At 38.6% G+C, this 24,521-nt stretch overlaps 1 protein-coding gene and 1 long non-coding RNA gene across 8 annotated transcripts in view; one reads left to right on the top strand and one right to left on the bottom strand.

Annotated features, from left to right (window-relative positions):
* LOC137128400 (neurofibromin) overlaps positions 1 to 23,587 on the top strand; it is a 76,705-nt gene extending 53,118 nt beyond the window's left edge. For 4 of the 7 annotated variants that reach the window (XM_067506317.1, XM_067506316.1, XM_067506320.1 and 1 more), the window contains 22 exons: positions 2,929 to 3,361; positions 3,505 to 3,845; positions 4,331 to 4,533; positions 5,316 to 5,509; positions 5,590 to 5,730; positions 9,105 to 9,384; positions 9,872 to 10,086; positions 10,795 to 10,856; positions 10,959 to 11,100; positions 11,491 to 11,592; positions 12,267 to 12,407; positions 13,005 to 13,131; positions 13,275 to 13,406; positions 13,526 to 13,658; positions 15,008 to 15,168; positions 15,266 to 15,388; positions 15,462 to 15,574; positions 15,685 to 15,785; positions 16,872 to 17,014; positions 17,133 to 17,224; positions 17,797 to 18,013; positions 19,562 to 23,587. In XM_067506317.1, the coding sequence (XP_067362418.1) occupies positions 2,929 to 3,361; positions 3,505 to 3,845; positions 4,331 to 4,533; positions 5,316 to 5,509; positions 5,590 to 5,730; positions 9,105 to 9,384; positions 9,872 to 10,086; positions 10,795 to 10,856; positions 10,959 to 11,100; positions 11,491 to 11,592; positions 12,267 to 12,407; positions 13,005 to 13,131; positions 13,275 to 13,406; positions 13,526 to 13,658; positions 15,008 to 15,168; positions 15,266 to 15,388; positions 15,462 to 15,574; positions 15,685 to 15,785; positions 16,872 to 17,014; positions 17,133 to 17,224; positions 17,797 to 18,013; positions 19,562 to 19,704 (3,739 nt within the window). In that variant the 3' untranslated portion in view covers positions 19,705 to 23,587. The remainder of the gene's footprint in view (positions 1 to 2,928; positions 3,362 to 3,504; positions 3,846 to 4,330; positions 4,534 to 5,315; positions 5,510 to 5,589; positions 5,731 to 9,104; positions 9,385 to 9,871; positions 10,087 to 10,794; positions 10,857 to 10,958; positions 11,101 to 11,490; positions 11,593 to 12,266; positions 12,408 to 13,004; positions 13,132 to 13,274; positions 13,407 to 13,525; positions 13,659 to 15,007; positions 15,169 to 15,265; positions 15,389 to 15,461; positions 15,575 to 15,684; positions 15,786 to 16,871; positions 17,015 to 17,132; positions 17,225 to 17,796; positions 18,014 to 19,561) is intronic. The other 3 variants (XM_067506319.1, XM_067506318.1, XM_067506323.1) reach the window with 1 other exon arrangement.
* LOC137128403 (uncharacterized) lies at positions 691 to 7,591 on the bottom strand. The gene is made up of 3 exons (XR_010914559.1): positions 7,233 to 7,591; positions 2,552 to 2,689; positions 691 to 2,317 (listed from the first exon to the last, which is right to left on the bottom strand). It is a non-coding gene; the product is annotated as an uncharacterized lncRNA (long non-coding RNA).
* Positions 23,588 to 24,521: the final 934 nt, after the last annotated feature.

Genomic DNA, 24,521 nt, shown 5'->3' with positions numbered 1-24,521 from the left:
GCCTCACTTACAGGAAATGTAGCTTGTGAAACTGACAACCCTTTGGCTGAACTAAACACAGTAGTTCACGTCTCAAACAAAAGCTTCTCTGCATTTAAACATTTAACACAAATACAAAATTGTGAAGAATTAAACTGTATCAACATGTGCACATAAAGTAACTAAAGCAAATATGGACGGTATATGCAGGACTGATCCTCTGCATAAACAGAACCCTTTTTTCTATTGATTCTGACATATCCAGATTCTCAATCAATGTAGCAGCTACAATTGAAATTAAATAATATAAACGTGATATATTTTCATCTGTGTAAAGTTTTTGCAGAGTGATGCCATGGCCAGCACTTATATTTTGGTGTTCTTTCACTCTACTTGTTTTTTTGACAGTATCACTTTTAGACTTGCACACTGAGTAACACTTTTCGCAAAAAGTAATAAGAACACATTATTTTTTTATTTTATTTCTGCTTACCACAACTAACTTACCACATGTATATTAAGTACATGCAGTACTTCTGTATGCATCATTTAGCTAATGGTTTTTGGTAAGATCATAATATAAATATTATGAATTATGTTAGTAGTATGCACCGGACCAGAGTTTAAACTTCACGAGATGGTCAGATACATCAAGCAGAAATAGAGAATGTCAAGCAGAACTTATACAATTATACAAAACATGAGATGATGAAAAATTGCAAAAATCAATTTATTTAAAACCTTAAATTTTAATAGGCTTAGGTAGGTAGGTTAGGTTACAAAATTTGCTTTAAAAAGTATCCAGTACAGATAAGAAGTCATAGACTCCTAAACTAACAGAAGCTCAACAGACATCAACTGTATTAGCTCAAAAACTACTTACAAACATTGTACACGACTTTTTTGCACTCTAACATGGATTTGGCAGCAGATACTTTCCCTTCTGTAACATATACCATATTTAGTTTGTTTCTGAAATTATTGTATGTTATGTAGTATGTAAAACAAGAGATCTGAGACAGATCAAGCAGTCTTGAAGTAAGCGCTGAATTAAGTGCTAAGCAAATTATTAAGCCTATAGGTGTTAGGGATTTAAAAGTTATATACTCAACTAATTCTCATGAGACATGTAGACTTCATTCTTTTAAAAATGCTTTTTCTGTAATGGTTTAAGGTAGAACACCCTTTACATTTTGTTAAACTTCACCAAAGTTGTGATCAATAGTTAACATTATTGTTGTCAAAAAACACTTTTCTCCTTTGTATGTGTTTTTTTTTTTTTTTAATTATTCTTTTTTTATTCTAAATTGTACATTTAGAACAAATCACACTGGTGGCATTACATCAAAATGTGTACACGTTATTAGGACTGGACAACCAAAAGGACTCTGGCGCTGAATATATGCCTTTGGATGCAATTTCAGCTTTGCAAACTCACTTGCTTAGTATTTGACCAGATGGTTCATGATTAAAAACAGAATTGTTGTCGGTTTTATGCTATATATTATTAAATTTGACTTCTATAGTGAACTTTGTCTTCTTGGTGAAATTAGGATTTCATTAAAAATTGTATCTGACAAGTGTCTGGGCCATTGCCAATCATATGCACATGCGCTGAACTGTTTAAGTTGCCTTTGGTGAAGTGCCTGTGGATGGAGTGCACCATGGTGGGGTTACCTCCTCACACAACAAGAGGCATGTCCTCTAGATCCCTGGGAATCTCAAGACAAGAGTCCCTGGAGCTGGAGCTCTGCAGCTGAATGGCCTTATCTTCTGGGTCAAAAACCATTGCTGTTGCCCCTTCCCAAGGTTTTGCCCCAGCCTCCTCCTTTGTCTCTTGTGTTTCAGCCTGTCCGTCCATATTGCTCTCTGCTTTTACCTCTTCAAGCACGACACTGGCATCGCAAGGCCCAATCAGTCCTCCAGCCTCTAGCGGGTCAGTGTCCCAGTAGCCAGGACTGCTCACCAAGTCCATGTTTGAGCGGGAGGTTCGGGGAGCATAAATCCGCCGCTGAATGTGGCAGATCTGGCATGCCAGCACCACAGTGGCAACCAGCAGGCAGACAATCAGCGCGCCTGCTGAACCTATAGCAATCAAACCCATCTCAGTATCAATCAAGCAGTTTCCTTCAGTGCCATTGGTGCCTGCATAATGAAAGCTAGTATAATTAGTGGCAGTAAGACTGGGCTCTGTTGCAGGGACCGAGCTGCCACCTTTTGTTGTGTACGAATGCGTCTGCATCGTTGACAGGCCTTGGTCTGCGTTAATAGGACAGAGAAGCAGCTTGTTGAGCAGGAGAAACAGCCAAAGACTAGTCCTGGTGCCTTTCATTGTGCTCTGAAATTAAGTTTAGCAAAGAATAAATACAACTTTAGCCTTTCAACATCTTTTGCTGCATACTCATAAGGATTTTTAATAAATGTAAAAAAAAATTGCAAAGAATTGTACATGAAGTTTGTTTCATAATTATTATACCTCAGATTTTTGATACTATGATATTGACTAGGAACAGGGTTCACTTTTAATGCCATTCATGAAGAATTAGTATAACCTGATTATGCCAGTACTTACTTATGGTAGTAGCGTTGGCAGAGGGATGGAATGAGACACCTGCTTCTGATAATCTTGAGATGTAGTGAATTTACTTCCTGACCCTGTCACAGGGTCTTTTTGTAGTCTGTTTATTTCAGGACCCCTGGCTGAAGAACTCTTACAAGAAACAAGAGACAAAAATAGAGATGTACTTGCTTTGAAACCAACCAACATCTTTTCATTTGTGTTGCGTATTATACAATAATTATATTATACAATAATGAGGAAGCTCATGTATACAAACCCCAAACCTAGCCCAGCCAGAATTAAAAATATAAAAAAAATATTTTAATTTATTGTAATTATTTTTTATTGTAATTTTTTTAATTGTGTTTTTTCTTCTTCATTTTCTTTAGGTTCAAAACAGGTCAGATCAATGGTGATTTACTCATCTACCATGTCCTTCTCACTCTTAAACCCTACTATGCCAAGCCCTACGAAATTGTAGTAGATTTAACACATGTGGGACCCAGTAATCGTTTCAAGACTGACTTCCTATCCAAGTGGTTTGTGGTCTTTCCTGGCTTTGCCTATGAGAATGTTGCAGCTGTGTATGTCTATAACTGCAACACCTGGGTTAGGGAGTACACTAAGTACCATGAGCGGCTGTTGACTGGACTTAAGGGTAGCAAGCGCCTCCAGTTCATTGACTCTCCTGCTAAGCTGGCCGAACACATTGAACCAGACCAACAGAAGCTGCCTGCAGCCACACTTACCTTGGAGGAGGATCTTAAAGTGTTTCACAATGCCCTCAAGCTGGCCCACAAAGACACCAAGGTCTCAATAAAGGTAAGAGTACTGCCTTGGAAATTATACTAATAGATGCTAATTGATTGGATTAGTTTAGAGATCAGTACGTATAGCAAAATCATTAGCTTGTTCAAGACTTGAATTTCTTAAAGCAATTTGTGTTTTGTTTTTTTATGGCCCAGGTGGGCTCAACAGCAGTTCAAGTAACCTCAGCCGAGCGGACCCGTGTGCTTGGCCAACCTGTCTTCCTCAATGATGTCTATTATGCCTCAGAGATTGAGGAGATTTGCCTGGTGGATGAAAGCCAGTTCACCCTCACCATGGCCAACCAGGGCACACCGCTTACATTTATGCACCAAGAGTGTGACGCCATCGTCCAGTCAATCATCCATATCCGAACACGCTGGGAGTTGTCACAGCCCGACTCCATTCCACAGCACACCAAGATCCGACCAAAAGATGTTCCTGGAACTTTGCTCAACATCGCTCTGCTCAACCTGGGCAGTTCTGACCCGAGCCTCAGGTCAGTCCTGCAGGTTAAGTTATGCCAAACTGTAATCTTTACAGCTTTAATTAAGAAGGTGTAATTTTAAGGGTGGACTCCTCTAAGGAAGAGGAAGTTGCCTTTATATAAGAAAACATCCATACTGACTAAAAGGAAAATGTGGGAAGAAGGCAGTTGGTTGTGGCTGTTATCTGCATCCTTTGTTCTGTGTAAGAATTTATATGTACCAGCTTTTCAAATGACCCCTTTTATTTTTGTAGTTTTAGCAATATAGATACCTGACCAAATGTTCATACTTGAACATTATGCCTGTGGATCCTGAGTTATAGCTTGTTGTTCGTGAAGGTTCAGGGTTTAAAAGTATTGAATTAAATCTGAGTTTAATTTTTTTTGACAAATCTATTGTGGTTTGAAGAAAACAACTACAGAAATGTAAAACCTGAGCACTTTTTGCCTTACTTTTACCAAAACTTAAACCTTTGATTGGTATTTCCTTCATTCAGGTCTGCAGCTTACAATTTGTTGTGTGCTTTGACCTGCACCTTCAACCTAAAGATAGAGGGCCAACTGCTGGAGACATCAGGACTGTGCATCCCAGCAAACAACACCCTCTTTATAGTCTCCATCAGCAAGACTCTGGCAGCTAACGAGCCTCATCTGACACTAGAATTTCTGGAAGAGTGCATCTCAGGCTTCAGCAAGTCCAGTGAGTCCACTCAACATAGTTGCTGGCAGACACACATTTGATCTCACAAATACAGTGGGCAGTTGTGTGGTATTAGGTACAAAAGTAATATAGTAGCACCCATAGGTACTGGAGATATACTTTCTCGGGTATTGACAAGGGCTGCATAACACTACATGATAGATTTTGACATTAAGTATTAAGGGAATGCGAAAGAAACAACGCTAATTGTGAGTACGAAAAAAGTCTCACCATGTCATGAATGTAGATATTCTGCATTTGAGTCTAATGGTCATGGAAGTTACACACTTCCTCTCTCTCTCTCTCTCTCTCTCTCTCTCTCTCTCTCTCTCTCTAGAGAGAGATATGAGAGAGAGAGATATATATAGAGAGAGAGATATATATATATATATAGAGAGAGAGAGAGATATATATATATAGAGAGAGAGAGATATGTGTGAGATATATATATAGAGAGAGAGTGTGTGTGTGTATATATATATACACACACACACAGTGTCAGAATTCAGAACATTATGCAATGTTTTCACAGGCGGCAAGCCTGTGAAAAAAAACGGATGTAAACTGATGTTTATGTGGAAAGTCAGTGTTTACCCGCTTTTATGCTGAAATATTAGTCTTATTGTTAACTGTAAAAAGAAAGTTTAGTAATGTGAACTACTGTGAGCTCCTCATATCTTTCTAATAGCTTTCATCAATAGCTTTCAGCTTTCGTGAAGTAAACGGAAGCTGAAAGTAAACCAGGAACCGTGTTGATAAGTCTCGCTTTTGATCTGTTGCAGGCATTGAGCTGAAGCATCTTTGCCTGGAGTACATGACGCCCTGGCTGCTAAACTTGGTTCGTTTCTGTAAGCACAACGATGACGCCAAGCGCCAGCGTGTCACTGCTATTTTGGACAAACTTATCACCATGACTATCAATGAAAAGCAGATGTATCCATCTATTCAGGCTAAAATCTGGGGCAGCCTGGGCCAGGTCAGTTTAACCACATTAACAGTTTGAGCGGTGAAAGTGTTTTGTAGATTTGACCTTTAACCTTTTCACTGTGTCATCAGATAACAGATCTGTTAGATGTGGTATTGGACAGCTTCATTAAGACCAGTGCGACAGGAGGCCTGGGCTCCATCAAAGCAGAGGTCATGGCTGATACTGCAGTGGCTCTGGCTTCAGGCAATGTCAAACTGGTCTCCAGCAAGGTGAGCATAATGCAGAATTAATATCTGCACAGCATGAAGTATGTTACCCTAAACCTTTAGGTTTTTAGGTCGTACTATTACTACTTCTATTATTACTTGTGTAGTCTACACATTTTATTTATCGAAGCACAAAGGTTCCCACCAACTAGCCCTACGGGAAAAACTATTTGCCCTCTGACTTACTATATCCCAAAAATTACTAAACTGAATTTAATTAGCCTGAAAAGTGTCACAAAGCTGTTTCTGAGGCTCTGAGAATCCGCAAGTCTACAGTGATAGACATTATATACAAATAAAGAAAACTTGGTATAGTAAACCTTCCCAGAAGTGGCCAACCTTCCAAGATCCAAGGAAGCCATCCAAAGAAATGTAGCCTTCCATAGTTTTCATGAGTCCACTATCTAAGAGGCTCAAGATAGAAATGGCAACCATGGTGATAGTGGTGTGGAGAAAACCACTGCCAAACCAGACCAACATCAAAGTTTGCCTGAATTCTGCCACAACACACCTAGATGAGCCTCAAACATTTTAGGGCAGAGACACACCAAGCAGTCAAAGAACTAGTGGTGATGAAAGCCATCTCTTGGAACACTTTACATCGCTCTCAAGTACATTTGAACATACTGCAAAGACTGTAGCCAACTAGCATGAGAGTACTGTAAGTCCACCTCAGAATGTGTTAAAAAGAAGTAAATTAACGTTTTCGAGTGGTCTAGTGAGTTCAAACCAGAACTAGCTATTGGGTATAGAGGATAACTTATTCTCACTGGGATTTAGCTTTTCTGCTTCAATAAATACAGTTATAAGTTCAATCTATATTAACAGCAAGTGAATTTAATCTGTCTGTACTGCTACTTTAGCCAGACTTTAACTATTTATTTGCTGACATAATGCAACATAGTGCAGGACTGTGTTGCACTACAAGCAGTTTCACTCTCCAGGAGAGAAGTTTCTGAGGAAGTACAGCAACAGCATCCACAACCACATGATATCCCAATTTAGACAAAAATACAGAAATGCTTGTGAACATGTTATGAGTCAGCCTGTCTCTGCTGTGCCACTCTCATTTGCTTCTATTTTGACTTTGCAATGCAATACATTGTTTCATTTACAAATTAAAATAATATGTCATGTAAAAATGAGTACATTTTTTTAGATCCTGTTGCAGCGGTTTAGTTTCCCATCTATTTGAATTCTCCATTGCACTTCAGTTTTGCAAGGCTGCGTACAAATAACTCTATTCTCAGATACCCAAGCCACAGTATTTTGAAAGGCATTAAAGGAAATATCACCTTGAAATCTAAGCTAAAATCTAATAAATGAATAATATATTGTTCAAGTGGGCATTACAAAAGTGATGCAATACACTAATACCACATTTTTTAATTCTATCTAATGACAAGATAACCTAATAAATGCATGACATTTTTGTTAACGCATTAATTGCTACACAAAGTTGACACAAACTTTTGAACACTGCATTAAATATGTTTTGGACTTACTTGTATTGGAAGAAAGGAAGCTGTAAATCTCTCCTGACTTAGAGCACCCAGAGAGGCAAACTCATCCACTCACTATCCATCATCTGTGCACTCTGGATCCTAATTCTGCCTGCTAGTGAGATAAACAAACACAACATACACTAGAAGACACAAAAGAAAAGCCAGGCCCTGGCTCCTATTATGGCAGACATCAGCACTGAATAGTGGCCATTGTGAAGACTGTTGACTAAGAAAAGCGAATCTGTGTTAAAGAGGAAGTCCTGCTCCTATCAGTGATTTCATTTAATTTTACCAAATTGTTGTACAGAATTTAAGAACGATCAGATTGACAAGTGTACATATCTGTTGGTGAATACCCGAGTGTTTGTGCTGGTGTTATCCACAGGGTTGCTCTCTGATGTCATAGCAGGACAGCCTACTGAGAACAATGGAGCCTTGTCTGCTGTTCTTGAACTCTTTGTTAACCAAGAGTTGAATAATTGCTATTTTCTAACTGATTATAACCATGGCCAAGTATCAGCTCCATATCTAAGACATGCACAGTGTTCACAGGTCACAGTGGATTACTTCATTAGAGTCATATTTGACAGTAAGTCACTGAACTGTTGTACAGGATTTGGCACAAAATGTGAATCAGAGCATAATACACTATCAATAAAACTTAAAACAAGTTTGTTTTATTTGATATTACCTCTATACAACATTTGGATGCTGAATTTGCAGTTGTGTGGAAAGTTAAAATACACTAATTATCTTTAAATCAAAAATTATCATTATTGTATGTGATGTAAAGAGTGGCTGATAGTGACAAAGCTTTATAAACAGGTCTCTCTGCTATGCATGTGCATCAAGGGGGTTAAACGCAGATTACAAACAAGCCTATACACATATTTAGCTTGACAGTTAGAAATGGCCTTTCTGTCAACTGACAGCACGATTTAAACTTAGAAACACAGAAGCATAACTTCATGCTCTTTGCTATGCACATGTTCAGAGCTCTGCTGCCTTAGTCTATTGTTTATATGTGTAACATCTGCATATATCATAATAATCATCTTCTTGTAAAATACACCAGAGTTCATATACATGTCACTTTTGCTACATTAATTCAGAAACTCATTAGAAATGACCGCAGTGTAAATGGGCACTTTACTTTAGACAGTATTTAATCTGTATTTTATTTCATGATCTGACACAGACACTGTACACAAATTTTTTATTTTTTTTTCCCCTTAGCAAAAGTATTAATAGAATAGGCTACATTTTCCATCTTTCCAGCCAGGTGTATTAAACAGCATCAAACACAAATTGTGAACATTCTTCTTACTTTCCCAGTATGAATCCATTTACGCCTTTGTAAAATCCACAGCCCTTGCTAACTTGGAAAAGTTCACATTTTGTGGTGATTAATTTTGCAATTTATGCAGTTTCAGCCACAAAAACACATTTTCACATTGATGCCCTTGTTAGTTTTCATGGCGTGTGAGAAAGTTTTTACCTCCCAAAAACATGCAAAGAAAGCTTTTGAGATTGCTTGGAAACCTGTCTAAACTAATTCTAAGATTTTATAGAATTAAAATTTATAAAGATACTGTGGTTAGCAGCAAACAGCAGACACATTCCGTTAGAAACTCAGCTGGTAAACGAAATGGAGCCTTTAACAGCTAAAGGCAGAAATATCCCACTTAAAGACAGTGCTACATTGATTATATTCATTGATGTTATTTAATTATGCAATTATACTGTATCAATATTGTAATGATGGCTCACTAAGAAGAAGACGGGTGTAAAATAAAACACTTCAAATAGGCCACAATCATTTTTAATTTGTTTATCTTTTGTTTGTGGGTTTTTCATGTTGGTTTAATGCAGGTTATTGGGCGAATGTGCAAGATCATAGACAAAACATGTTTATCACCAACGCCTACACTCGAGCAGCATCTGATGTGGGATGACATCGCCATTTTGGCACGCTACATGCTCATGCTGTCCTTCAACAACTCCCTGGATGTTGCAGCCCACCTGCCCTACCTGTTCCATGTGGTGACCCTGTTGGTAGCTACCGGGCCACTGTCCCTAAGGGCCTCCACACACGGTTTGGTTATCAACATCATCCACTCCCTCTGTACCTGCTCACAGCTCAACTTCAGTGGTGAGGATTGTGTGTAGCATGATTTAGCCTTTTGTCATTTTTAGTAACCTTGCAGTCTATGGAAAAAACAATCCTGTATACACCAAGCTGAGAAATAATAATCTTGCAAAAGTTGCAGAGCTGTTGTATTGGATTGTATTAGATTGTACAGGTGTGCCTAATGTTGTGACCTATGGTGTATACAGTGAATGATTTAAAAAACATCTCCTGCCTCCTTCATCTGAGGGTTTATTTTAAATGGGGTTCATGCAATAAAATATTTTCAGTTCTATATTTTTGATTAATTTAGAATACTTTGTAGAGGAAAGTCTCTTATTTGTGGATTTGTGTCAAAAAAGCCAAATAAAAACCACCAGAGATGGGGGGGGGGGGTCACAATTGTATAGCAATAGCAGTAGGGAGCGCACACATATCTGTGGTAGTACACCAAAAAAGTAAGTAGTGTTCTACAATAATAAATGTTTGTTATTTTATTGAATGTTTCCAGAGGAGACAAAGCAAATCCTGAGGCTGAGCCTGACTGAGTTCTCCCTGCCCAAGTTCTACCTGCTGTTTGGCATCAGCAAAGTCAAGTCAGCCGCCGTCATTGCCTTCCGCTCCAGCTATAGAGACCGCTCCTTCTCACCAGGCTCCTACGAGAGGGAGACCTTTGCCCTGTCTTCCCTGGAAACTGTAACTGAGGCCTTACTGGAGATCATGGAGGTCAGCAAGAATGCCAGACACACTAGTCATCAGTGTTTTAACATCTGTCTTCCCAGCTTATTTATTGCCATACTCTATGTGGCAAAAGCCTATAAACTTTACAGGAAATGTTATAAAGATCTTTAGTTTTTTTAAACATCTTTAAATGTTATGAATGTTAAACGTATTTTTGATTATGATAGGTTTTACATTTTAAGATGGTATTACTAAACTGTTTTTTTTTTTTTTACTAACCACTTGGTGGAGAAGTTTTAAACAGATGCTGCCCTAGTGGCTCTAAACTACCATAATTCCACTGGGAGATCTTGGGCATGCGGGGTTATTGGCTTCCCTCAGACTGCTGTACAATGTTTTGATGAAGCAAAAAAAAAAAAACTGTATGGATATAATCATTTTGTTATCTCATGATGAATTTTAATTCTGTAATGTCTCTTTATTTAGGCTTTATGAAACAATAATTTAGCAGAAGTGGATATATTTGCGGGCATACTTAATAGATGAAGGCAGACAAATAAATTTAGAAGTTTATTCATACTGATGTAATAAAAGCAAAAGTGGGGAAAAAAGGACATTTACCTTCAACTTGGTATGTTCCACGTGGTTAACGTGTTGTCTATTGCTGATATGTTTGAATTATTTGTTTTAGTCCTGTCAAAAATTTGAAAATAAAAAATCGCAGATGATTTATTCTCTGTTGTCTTTCCTCAGGCTTGTATGAGGGACATCCCAGCCTGCAAATGGTTGGACCAGTGGACAGAGCTCGCACAGAAGTATGAATCCCCTCTATCCAATTGTTATGCATCTGTGTTAAGAACACACTTGTGCAGAGTAGATCACGTTTGGGTGTGTGTGTGTGTGTATTTGGACTTTAGGTTTGCATTCCAGTACAACCCATCTCTCCAGCCCAGAGCGTTGGTGGTGTTTGGCTGCATCAGTAAGAGAGTGAGCCATGGCCAGATCAAGCAGATCATCCGAATCCTCAGCAAAGCCAGCCCCCTGCTCAGCATAGACCGGGTGAGAGCACACATTTACCTGCAAAACCTTTGCAGACGTTAGCTCTGAACCACGAACCTGACAAGTGTTTCAGTTCCCAGTACGGTGAACATTCACCAACAAAGTGTATTGTTGATTCAAGCTTCTTTAGGATTGCTTCAGACATCTGTGGTTATTACTGTAGATCTCTTACTGCTAACTTTGATACTGTTTGGCAAAACAATGCCATATCAGTAGTGCATATCAGATGCCATACCATGCAGTTTCAACCTTCTCTTGATTGTTGAGTATTTCCTTCTGTTAGCACATAGAATACATTTTTATATAATGTATTTATATGCTCCTTTTTCCCCTTTGCCTTCCCTCTTGCTCCTGTTACTTCAATCTCTTCTGTCTTAATACCAATGTCAGGGTCTGGAGAGCTGTTTGAAGGGACCAGACAATTACAACAGCCAAGTGTTAATAGAGGCCACCGTCATTGCTCTGACCAAGCTGCAGCCTCTACTGAGCAAGGTATACTTCTGTTCCATTAGGAAATGCCTCTTGCTGCAGTAGTTTTTTTTCTTTTCACTGCTGTTGTTTTCTAAAGTGAACCTTATGTATTATTAGATTCTAGATTTTTTTTTAACCTGCAGCTGTTAGTAAGAAGTCAAAGGATAGTAAAAAAAAATGTGTCCTTAATGCTCCAAATCACCATAATTCCACCAGTGATGTTACGCATCTGCAGTTAAATCTTGCTTACTTCAGAAACCCTGTCCAAACTTATGGTGATTCAGAGAATCAAGACAACTTATTAAAAAACATCTAAACCCTGTGTTTTGAAATGGAACACCTGAAATGAAAACATTTGGCTGATGTGTTTTTAATAGAGTTTGGACATAAGCCAAGGGCTATGGGACAGATAAAAAAAGCTAATCCAGGTTGCAGATTGACAGTAAATAGGAGTAGAGGCATTACATTGTTGATAATACAGTTCATTTAGGAAGTGATCAAAGTTGTGCTTTATTTTTCTATGGCTGTTTTGTTGCATAATCCTGACATGTGAAAATCGAAGGTAGTTAACCAGGACCATATTCTGTATATAGCAATTTTTCTCTATTTGTTGTCTCTTCCCTCTCATTCTTCATGTTGGAAGAATGGGAGGGAAGAAGGAACAGTCACAGCCAGACCACGGTGTGTGTTTTCAGGATTCCCCCATGCACAAAGCTCTGTTCTGGGTGGCAGTAGCTGTGCTGCAGCTGGATGAAGTAAATCTGTACTCCGCTGGAACTGCCCTGCTAGAGCAGAACCTACACACTCTGGACTCAATGCGTGTCTTCAACGACAAGGTAACACACACAGACAAACTCACAGTATATGTTCCAATAAGTATAACAACTTCTTTGATGCTTTAGCAAAGACATTTTAAAAATGATTGCCATATAGGCAGTCATGTTTTCTTGTATCTGGCAGTCCCTTGCACCAGATACAAGAGATGGGCTGACCGTGCTTTCTCTGTTTCCCTTTGGTACTTACCAAAGGCAAATGTTTGTTAAGCATTTATCTGTGGTTCTGTAGATTATGGTGTTTAATTAGATTTTCGCATTTTATACTTTTTAAATCTTTTATTATTTTTTACTGTAAAGCACTTTGGTCAACCTGTTTTAAAAGTGCTATATAAATAAACTTTGATCTGATTTAATTTAGTTACCTGTGTGACTGAGTTAAAATGACCTGTGTGTTTGACATTCAAGTGTGGAGTAGCTGATGTACCAAATACCCCTGTACACAATATAATTTTATTTAGACTAACATCTGACTCATTGTCAAGTACATGAAGAAGATCACATAGAAAAGGTCTATTTTAGTGCGGCCTCTGATACTGAACGTTTTTACAGTACAGTGCAACTTCCTCATCCACCTCTTCTCCTCCTGTTTTGCCCCAGAGTCCAGAAGAAGTGTTTATGGAGATAAGACGTCCTTTAGAGTGGCACTGTAAGCAAATGGATCACTTTGTAGGCCTCAACTTCAGTGCCAACTTCAACTTTGCACTGGTTGGCCACTTACTAAAAGGTAAAGTAGCTGTTGGTAGAGATAAGCAACTGTCAGGCAATTCTCAACAGTGTGTTGGTTGGTCTTTGATTGTACCTGCTCAGATTAGTCTCGTGGAGAAAAAAAGTCTTTTCATGTCTAAAGATTCTAACTTGTGTTTATAGGCTACAGACACCCATCACCTACCACGGTAGCAAGGACAGTGAGAATCCTGCATACACTTTTGGCTCTTATTAGCAAACATTTGAAATGTGACAAGTTTGAAGTCAACACCCAGAGTGTGGCCTATTTGGCTGGTACGTAACACACTGACTTTGAGATTGTATGTATGTCGTCATGTTTAAGCAGTTAGTTTTTGTTGGTTGCGGTGGTTTGGTTGGTTTAGTCATTCCCATCTCCTTGTTGTCTAACACAGCGTTGCTCACTGTATCCGAGGAGGTCCGAAGTCGCTGCAGCCTCAAACACAGGAAGTCACTACTGATTTCTGACCTATCCATGGATCCAGTCCCTATGGACTACTCCAGTCACATCACTGATCCTAGCTGCAGGTGATCCTGTCAACCATCAAATTGTTTTTACACAAAATCAATTTATAAAAATATTAAGACTTTTCATAAAAAGCAGTAAGGTCTAAAATTTGTCAGCTCACTTAAACTGAATTAAATGAACCGAGCTGGAGGACGAGTGGGTTAATTCATTGTAGCTAGAACTTAAAAAAATGGCAAAACCTTTATATGGTTGTGTTTTATAAAATCAACATTATAATCTGATCTCAGATCAGAGCACTCTGCATAGTGCCACAGATTTTATTCCAACTTAGAAGCATCAACTTTAACTGATGTGGAGTTAGCGTATTTATATTTTGCTTGTAACACCACTTTACATCATTGTTTCAAAAAAGAATATCATGGATTTTTACATTTGATGAATTTTTGCTGTTTGGTAAATTGGCTGCAGCTTCCAAATCACTAACTAAGCACCCACTCTGAAACTGAATTTCTGAAAGTTCACATTTCACAGGTTTGACAGATTGCTCATGTTTTTCCACTTGTAACAATGAACGTTGCCCACAGTGATGCTAGTCAAGAGTGGAAATTGTAGAAATTGCAAAAATGCATCACAGACAGAAATAGAGTTGCTGAGATAAAATGTGTAAGACAACCGTTAAGTAGCAATAATAAATAACAAATCTATGTTGTTAATATTTTTAGTACCAGTATCAGAACCAGTAATGTCAAAGCCTATTATTCTCCATAATTTAGCCCCAAAGCTCATTTAATAAAGGGTTTTGGTAACCATCACTAGTTGGCACAGCATTCATCGGTAAATAAACCATTTAAACAGCAAAAATCTTCATGTATGTTCTCCCATGCAAACGTTTCTGTTTTGGTTAGGACCTAGTGCTACATTTAGTTGTATTTGCAGCTCAAGTGTGGCTTTTATAGCTGCTACTAAAACTATTAATATATGTGACGGGATCTTTCTTTAACAAGCTTTTATCTAACCAAATTGTTCTCTGCTCACTTTCATATTATCATAGTTAGAAGATCTCTCTTTGGTTATTGCAAAATTCAGTGGTTCATGTGACTTATGCAAGACATTATTTCACACTCTTCATCTTTACTAAGTCTTTCTTCTTCTCCATTTTGTATGACAACCACAAACTTCAATAGAAAAACTAAAAACTTAGTCATACTTCCTCACTTTCATAATAACAGAAAATACAATGTAGTTGGAAGATGAGTTAAGATGTGGTTAAGATGAAGGCTTCTATTTTCACTAGAATCCAACTTCCATCTCTTTTTGTATTCAACAGACATCAGGTCACTTAGTGGGCATTAAGTAAACAGTGTTTGCCTTCTGTTTTCTGACCTTTGTCTGTTCACCTTCCACACAGAACTCTGCGAGAGACTCAGCCATGGGCATCACCTCAGGTGTCAGATCGCTACCTTTCAGCCCATCACTACCCCACAGTGGGGCAGATCAGCCCACGAACACGCAAGTCCATGAGCCTGGACATGGGTCAACCCTCACAAGCCAACACCAAGAAGCTCCTGGGTAGGAAGTAGCTGCTCATTACACTACATAGTGCATCTTACCTTAAGTGCAGCATCCACAGATAAATGATAAATTTAACTGTTTGCCTCTTACATAGGCACCAGGAAGAGTTTCGATCATCTAATATCAGATTCCAAAGCACCAAAGAGACCAGACATGGAGTCGGGAATGACCACCCCACCTAAGATGAGGCGTGTAGCAGAGAATGACTATGAAATGGGTGAGTACAATCCTGGGATTTTCTTTAATATAGTTGAGATACGTATTCTAAAATATCAATTTTCTAATAACAGAGACACAAAGAAACTCTCACCTTCGTAAAGTGTCTGTATCAGAGTCCAATGTTCTACTGGATGAGGAGGTTCTGACTGACCCAAAGATCCAGGCCCTGTTGCTCACTGTGCTGGTGAGGACACACACCAGTTCAAACCAGAAGAACCTGACTGATTGTTATCAAGTTGATTGTCTCTCAGTGACCGACTGTTTGTTAATGAACTGTTGCTGTGATTTTCACAGGCTACCCAGGTCAAATACACCACTGATGACTTTGACCAAAGGATTCTGTACGAGTACTTGGCTGAAGCTAGTGTTGTCTTTCCAAAGGTTTTCCCAGTTGTGTGAGTAGGCAACATAAAAGCCTTTCTATTGTTTTCTGTATTTTAAGCAGATTCAAATGATTTTAGTACTCAAGCTCCTACCATAGTCCCATTCAATGTCAATAAGCCAGTTAGCCCCAATGTTAAGTCACATTTTGCACATGTACCGTTTTGTACATGACAGTCATACTTTTTTACTTTCATATATCCATAACTCATTTAATCTTTTTGGCACTGCATCCCTACTCTAAAAAAGTAAAATTAACATATGTCGACTGGAAACAGTGTTATGAAAGTCCACTTTCATTCAGTTTCTCAAACTCAACAACTGCAGGTATCCCCAGTGTAGAGGCGATCTTACTCCTGTCCAGTGGTCCAAAAATGATCCATTCCTGAGCCCCTTGTGTGACAAACACTGACCACGTTCCAATTGAGCCGATAACAAAGTAATTCCAAAGAACAAGTTTCTCAAAGTAATTCCTAAATCCACAGAACATAGTAAGAAACCGCGTACCTCCACAGCTACACACTCAACTTCCACTACTACATTGTAGCCCCCAAACCTTGAATCAATCTGACAACAAAAATTAGTTTCATCAACAACTTTGGAGCTGTGTTTACTATGTATAGTTGTTGCTCCTATCAACCTGCTTAGTGTTTTTCTGTTGGTTTCGGTTGCTCTTGTTTTTTTTTTTTTTTGTTTGTTTGTTTGTTATGACATTGTTGTGAATTGGCATTGTTATGAATGAGAATTTTTTTATAATTTTAGCATGGTTTTTGAAATGTGGAAGTGCAGGTAGAGGAACTAAGTTACTCAAAATATTCCTGGACAAAGATGCTGCTTTGTGAAAACTTTAAGTCTGATGTAAAGGTGTGACACAGTAAATGACTAAGATCTGACTTGTCGATCTTCCAAACCAAATATAACCTTACTTCATGTTTCCCATTTTAGACATAAGAAACTATAGATATAACTGCCCATCAGCAACAAACTCGTTATATAAAAAAACTATGTACAAGTCTCATCAAAGCCACAGAACAAACCTCAACCTCTTGTCATGCGCATACAGTACTTTGGTGTAACAAAGTTGTTTGTCTTGTCCTCAGCTACAACCTGCTGGACTCCAAGATCAACACTGTCCTGTCCATGTGCCAGGACATTAACCTTCTGAACCCTGTCCACGGAATTGTCCAAAGTGTAGTGTATCACGAGGAGTCACCCCCTCCATACCAGCCCTCTTATTTACAAAGTAAGCATGTTAATACTTCACCAGTTGTACAGTTACAGTACAGTGTGTTGCCTAAAATAGGTAATTTCTAAAAGCTGTTGCAGTTCACTGAAATGGTTAACACCTCTTTGTGTGTAAGTCACCTCTTCTTCCTCCTCCTCCTCCCCCCCCTCATATTTCACAGGCTTTGGATTTAATGGACTTTGGAGGTTTGCTGGACCCTTCTCTAAGGTATGAATGATGCTTTCCCTCCTGTCATTTCTTTCCCTTTCTCTCAGGCACACTTGGCTGCCGCGCAGTATAAAATCAGCTTACTATGCAATTACTCTACACTTGTGCAACCAGCCTGCCAATTGGTGCAGTGATATATGGGAGTGGACACACACACAGCAGCAGCAGGGAGACAGGACCTAGAACAGAAGACTTTAGAGAGTGAATACGAGGGTTGCTGAATAACGCTATAAGGAAAATATATGAACCTTAAGCACTTAAAACATTTCTCGATGACCCCTGAATATGAGCCTAATGTGTCATCTTTAAAGTTGCATTTAATTATTTTAGTTAATTATTTTAGAACTCCTGTGCATGGCTAATTATATAAGAATATTAATTTGAAGGAATAATTGTGTTTGAGGTTATGTTTTCCTATACTGTACTAACATGTTGATTCAATTAGGGTGTAATACTTGGCTTAGCTTACACTAATTGAAAACATTAGATCAGCAGCAGTGTTTGACTAACAGTTTTCCTCTTGTCTGTCACCACCACACACAAACACACACACACGCGCGCTTACCATGCAGCAAACCCAGATACCGGACTATGCTGAGCTGATTGTCAAGTTTCTGGAGGCGTTGATTGACAGCTACCTGCCAGCAGCTGACGAGGAGCGAGGGGAGGAGCAGCTGAGAACGCCCACATCCCCATACCCCCCCACCAGCCAGAGCCAGCTCAGCATCACTGCCAATCTCAACCTATCCAACTCAATGACCTCACTGGCCACATCGCAGCACTCACCAGGTCTCTTTCTCACAAACACACACACACACAGACAAAGACCCTTACTCTGAATTTCTGCATGGCTATACAGAAACTGCTGAAAAATCAAGCTCTGGGTTTTCCTCCTTCCTGGCTCCCTGTTCTCTCTGAAGCCTTTCAATATCTAAACTGAAGATCCGGAAGTTCCTGCATTTGAGTCTTAATATTAGATTTCTCAGTCGAGTTTCTTTGAGGGTATGTTGATAATGGAGGAAAGGAGCAAGTCAACCACTAATGCTAGAGTGCTCCCTCTGCTGTTTCATCAATTACATACCAGATTAAGTAGAAAACTGCTCAGAATTTGAGCTTGATTTTCAATTGCTGATATCAGATGACTACCATTAAAAAATAAGATCTCAGTAAAGGAGAAACAGTCCAAACATCTTAGTGTTTGGAGGAAGTGACTTTAAGAGTGTGACAGCAGGAATTCATTTGCATCAAGTGCATGTGATGGAACTCACACATGGTCCTAAGTCTTAGAGCTTTAATAGCTAATGCAGCAGCTGCAGTTTTGATGATGGTATTGAACTAATCCAATTTAATGCCAAATACTGGAACTTGTGTCAAAAGCAAAGCAGAATTTGATATATATTGTTCAATACTTTGCTACATTGTGGGGCATTAACCTTTTCTCCATTATAGCTCCACAACAATGGAAAAAAAAAAAGATATTAAGATATTTATTTTTCTGCAATATGAAAAATGTAGGTGTCTTAACAGCATGCGTTTAATTTCAGAAATATGAAAAAAAAATGAATTGAAGTGAGATGGGAATGATATGGTTTCTGAATGCCTCTCTGCTGAGGTAGGATGGGGAGAGCTAGCTGCTCAAAGGACAGTGAACATCCCTCACAGTCAGTCTGGGAACAGACTGGACCTTTTTGCACTTTAATTTAATACACTGACAGACTTATCATGAAGCTGCTGTAAAAAAAGAACCTCTTTTTGGTCAATATTTTTCATACAACTAATTCCATACAACTGATATATGATGAACTGATCAAAAATGTCTGCTGTACAGGTGGATTGTATGTCACTCACTGGCATTTGTGTAACCAAAAACCCTTAAATCAGAGTAAATTCTGTTTTATCAGAAATACTTCACTTTATTTTATGATTATATGTTATAGCATGATTGATGTTGATGTTAATTTCCCTCATTTTATGTTACTATTTATCATAACGACAATGTGGAAACGATGTATCATGCATCCCTATTCTCCATATTTCTAGTCATTGATAAATAATGAACTGGTATTCCAGTCTTAGACCATGAGCCACTACAGGTAGGGGATTCAAGTTACATGACTTGACTCAAGTCAGACTCAAGTGGTAGTTTTAAGGACTTGAGACTTGTTTGACTAAAACTGTTGAGACACAACTAGACTTTGACTTGGTTTTCCTAAGTCGAGACATGACTTAGATGTCAAGTCCCTCACAAAGGAGGCTGGTTGAAACATAATATAAGTTGATCATGGTCATTAGAAACATTCAAGCCGTGTTTGATGTGTTCTCCCTGTGGTCCCCCAGGTGTAGACAAGGAGAATGTCCAGCTATCCCCCAGCTCTGCTCTGTCCAGCGGGGGTCGCACCCGCCACGGTTCAGCCAGTCAGGTGCAGAAGCAGCGTAGTGCCGGCAGCTTCAAGAGACCCAGCATCAAGAAGATTGTCTGATCAGCTGGGAAATACCTCCCCATCCACACCCCACCCTCAGTCACTTCCTCCTCCTCTGTGCCCCTCCCTCAGCCTCCCAGGCCTCATGCTGCTCTCCACTTTTTTAGATTTCCTCCTCCACCATGCTTGTTGCTTTTGCAGGAGAACAAGTGTTTTTGTGTTTTGCATTGAGGAGGAATATTATCTGTGCTGCTTGAGAGACAGCGTGTGGTGGAGCAGCTTCGGATTCTCCTCTCCCCTGGAGTCCATATTCAAGCTCCTCTTCACAGATGGACAGTGTTCATCAGCACTAAGGGGCATCACATGTGAAACTATAAAAATGTTGGACATGAAGGGTGACATGGGACATGGGCTCTAAAAGTGCCCACATTGAGGATCCAGAACATTCTGGTTCAGCTTTGATGTGTCACACATCATTTGGCTAAACACTCATGTGTCAGCGAGATGGACCAAATCAAAGCAGTGGTGAAGAGGGGTGGATCTGAGAGACAGGACTTTGACTCCAGGCCTCCCCTCTCTCTGTCCTGTACATATTTTACATAGACAGATTATGTATAACTAGTCCTTAGTGCTAATTTCAATGTCGACGTTTTCTCCATGGTGTGCCTTTGTCAGGGGTTTTCAATGTGTACAATGTGTAAAGTAAAAGTCAGACCTTGCTAAGGACAAAGAACAGGTACTAATTATGGAGGCGAGTGTCCATATCACCAAATGTTCACACGAGCTGCATCATGGCCAGCCTCCAATGATCGTCAAATATACAATCATCCATATACCCTGTTGCCTGAAAGTATTTATCCTATACAGCTAGATAGTGCTACAAAATCTTCTTTTCCAACACGTCAGTGTATCTACATGAAGAAAACACTAGGGGAAATGTAACCATGTAAATAGCTCCAAGCTTTCTGTTGTTCGTTTTTTGTGCATTTTTGCTTTTATTTACCTTTTTCCTTCTTTTTATTATTTTAGTATAAACTGTAATTTCAGCAGCATTAAATTTTAATTTGTTTACTCAGTGAATAGAAAAATTGTATAATAGGCAATAATCCTCAACTCTCAAACACCTTCGTCAGCCACCGATTTTATTTGTGATACAAACAGGGACAGGATCACATCACTATGTCAGCTCAGTGCAATATGAAGCCAACTCCTGACTCACCATGGTACTATTCCTGTTTCCAACAAAACATGTCAGAGGGATGTCAAACTCTTAAATTCATGAACAAACTTTGACTAAACCGAAATTTTCAGATACATGACACAGTTTGATGTGTGATCATAGCCAGTCATACGTAATCTGATCTGAGAAGTAACTTACTTCAGTCATTTTCTCAATTACTCATATTTTCAGCAATGCCCATAAAGACAACAGCAAATGATAAATAGTCTCAACTTGCTGTATGTTTTTACTTACTTAGTCTTATCAGTCTGCAACCTGTTGTTGCTCAAAAATAATTAGATAGATATCAGCTAGACACACTGTTTGGTAACATATTTGTTATTCTTAAAACGCTTTGTTGATAATTTTCTTAATTTTGCAAAACATTGAGTAAATTACCATATGTCCACCAGATATCACAGAGCCACAGATGACTTAATTCAGACCCCTGGTTATACTGGTGATTCAGTTGTTTGTTTGTATTTTGTTGTTTTGTTCGTTGTTTCCTTATTTGTTTCTTTGTTTTTTCTTTTAGTCAGTGTTCATCTATTTTACTTATTTTAATTGTTTTCCAGCTATTTTTGTGTCATTTCAGCTATTCTGTGTGTCTGTCATCTTTCATTTTTGCCTCTTGTCAGTTTGACCTTTGTTCATTTTGTGTGTTATTTTAAAGTTATCATTGTTTGTGTCTTTAGTCATTTTTTAATGTATTTCTGCTCATTTCTCAAACAAAAAATATCAGGACTCATCAAGGGCCCCCTTGCCTCTTGGGCCCCTGAAACTTTGCCCAGTGTGTCTGAGTACTCCATCCATGGAGTATAGGCAATTTATTGTTGCTGTTAGTGTGTGTAAGAAGATTGTTAAAATATGATTTATTTAGAAAATGACTGAAGTCTTCATTTAAGGTTTGGTGCCAGATGTCAGTGCTGTAAGTCACACAGTGGTTACGTTTCAGTCATTAGTCAGAAACAACACCGCCCTGTTATCTGTTGTATTATCTTATTCCAATACTGTTGAGGGTTTTCCAGCATTTTTACAATGTGGTAAAATAATGGGGAAAAATCCCCTTATGCAAAACAGTACAAATCTGGTTTTGTTGTCTCTCACAGTGATTCCAGAGCACTAACTCTACATCATCACACAGGTCATCATACCACTGACCCAGCTGACTTAGACTGATGGGCCTCCTCAACAGAAGAAAGGCTGGATTTGTGTTAAATGGGTTCAAACGTAAACCAGCAGTGATTGCAGTAGCAAGCGTGTTTGACAGGGTTGCTGCATTGTGCAGCCTGCGCAAACAGCTCGTCCTGGGTTGGTTCTTTTCTGCCTTAACATCTATGCATGGCAAGAGTTGAGTATTGTTGTACAACTCTAATTTTACTTTTGTTTGAGCAGCATCTCCACTCGTTTTGTTAGTAGAAAGCGTTTGTCACTGTGTTGGTACATTTGTGATTCAGTTCACTGCTGGTTTTTGATTTTTTTTTATTGCAGATATCTGACAGGATGTGTTATTTCCTGCTGTCCAAGCACTTCATTCAGTGGAAACATGATCACTACATAAATGCCATGGAAAGGGATGATTTTATAAGAGAATAATACAAAAATAGTATTTTGGCCTTAAAGAATAACATAAAGGGACGAAGGAGAAACCTGACTTTTTTGTTGCCCTCCATCTGAGGCATGCTGCCACTTCTATATTGGCTTTTATTATGTAAAGTAAAGCAAACCAATCAACTATTCTTCCAAGTCTAAACATTGCTACAGAATAGTGGATAATTGCCACCAGAGTTCATACGATTGAAAAGAACTGGGTCAATATATTGTCTTATTGCATCTGAACGCCTGGGTGTTACTACTTGTTAACCTTAAACACAAAGCCTCATGTCATAGAGGAAGGAATTATACCAATGGCAATAATAGCACATACTTGCTCCTGATAAGCGTTGTGGGTGTAGCTCACAGCTGGATACATTTACACCACACCTCAGCACAGCTGGCTAGTAGCTTTAGCTTTTGCTCTCATTAACAGGTCTTAATAGCTTTGGAGTTAAACATGGATTTTCATCACGTCATTAAGGTGTTAGGAGATGGAATTTTAACACCCAGGATGTTTGTAGATGTGAGTATAGCGTGGCTGTGAAGATAGTTAACGATTAGGGCTGTAAAGTGTATTCAGATTTTAGTGTCAGATTCCACAGAAGCATTATGTAATTCACTCCATTATCTATAGGTTTACCATCTCTTAAAGCTACACTCCCCTTTCTGTCGAAATTATGTCCACAAACTTAATCATAGATTCAAAAAAGGAAGCTTTATCTGACGACAGTTTAAGAAGATCACCACTGTTTCCAGGTATTAGTTTGACTTGGGTGTGAATGGAAATATTGAGGATTATCTATCCATAACCTCTTAAACAAGTGGTCGACTTGCACTAATTTAAAACAGTCATGGGTTTGTAAAATGTAAAACCTCCAAATGTGGCATGTTTTATTTGATGTTATGCAAAATCTAATGTCTGTAGTGTACTAGTCTGAGTTTTGTTTTTAATGCAGTATGTGTGACAATTGTAAATACTTTGTGTACAATTTGAGATGGTATATTTACTACACTGTACATACATGTGATATTGTATCATTTTGTTTTTGTAAAGCAGTTACTTTCTGTATAATAATATACAAATTTAACTATTCCAGTGTTAGTAATAAAATGTTTTGCTCTCTACAATGTGCGACTCTGTGATACCGCAAAGCTCATCATCAGTGTCGTAAATTACTGCACAATATTCAGCATACTGTACCTTCAGATTTATTTTAATTCAATTCTAGTTCGGTCAGTAAGAAATGCATTCAGTGGAGGTGACTGAGTTGGCCATTGCAAAAATATGAAAGTATTTTGTTTTAAAAAAGACTTGTGTTGCTTTTACAAAATGCTTTATGTTCTTGTCCATCTGCACTGAGGACAACTGTCCAATGAGTTCTGAACCCTTTGGCTGATGAGGTGCAATGCTTGAGATGAGTTCCTTTGCTATTCTCTTTCCATCATTCTGATGCAAGGTAATCAAATCGTTTTTAATGGAGTACAAACTTTTTAAATGTTTTTGGCAAAATCAAATCTTGCCTCATTGTTTTGAGGCTTATTAACAGTTTACATGTTGTTTAAACCCGCTGTACTTACTCTGTTGAAGTGTTGTTTTAATTGTTGACTTTGACACATTGTCTATATTTTCCTCATCAGGAGAATAATTCACTCATCCACCACCTAACTTTTCTTAAGTCTTCCCAAACTCACCACTTTTGTTTCACAGATAAAAGGGGAATGTCCTGCAGTCGCCAATTCAGTCACATGACTTCTATCCAACTGAGCTTCATTTTCATTGTCACAAGAACAAGTAGATTCTAGAGACAGCTTGCAATAAAGGTGTAGCAGAGCATCACTTGACTAACACATTTAAAGACTAAAAATACAAGAAGACTAACATAGTCTACGTAATACAATGAGGCAGAAGTTTTCCAAGCTCTACATTGGAGAGACTAGAGCATCTACACAGGAGGAGCTAAATTATATACAGACAATATATATATGCTATAAGAATTGTGCAAAGCCATATACATGTTCATGTGGGGAATCCTTATTTTCACAGAGGAAGAGGCCTCCCATT

Source organism: Channa argus, chromosome 6 (assembly GCF_033026475.1).
Source record: "Channa argus isolate prfri chromosome 6, Channa argus male v1.0, whole genome shotgun sequence".
Classification (NCBI taxonomy): domain Eukaryota; kingdom Metazoa; phylum Chordata; class Actinopteri; order Anabantiformes; family Channidae; genus Channa; species Channa argus.
This window is presented reverse-complemented; position numbering and strand designations above follow the sequence as displayed.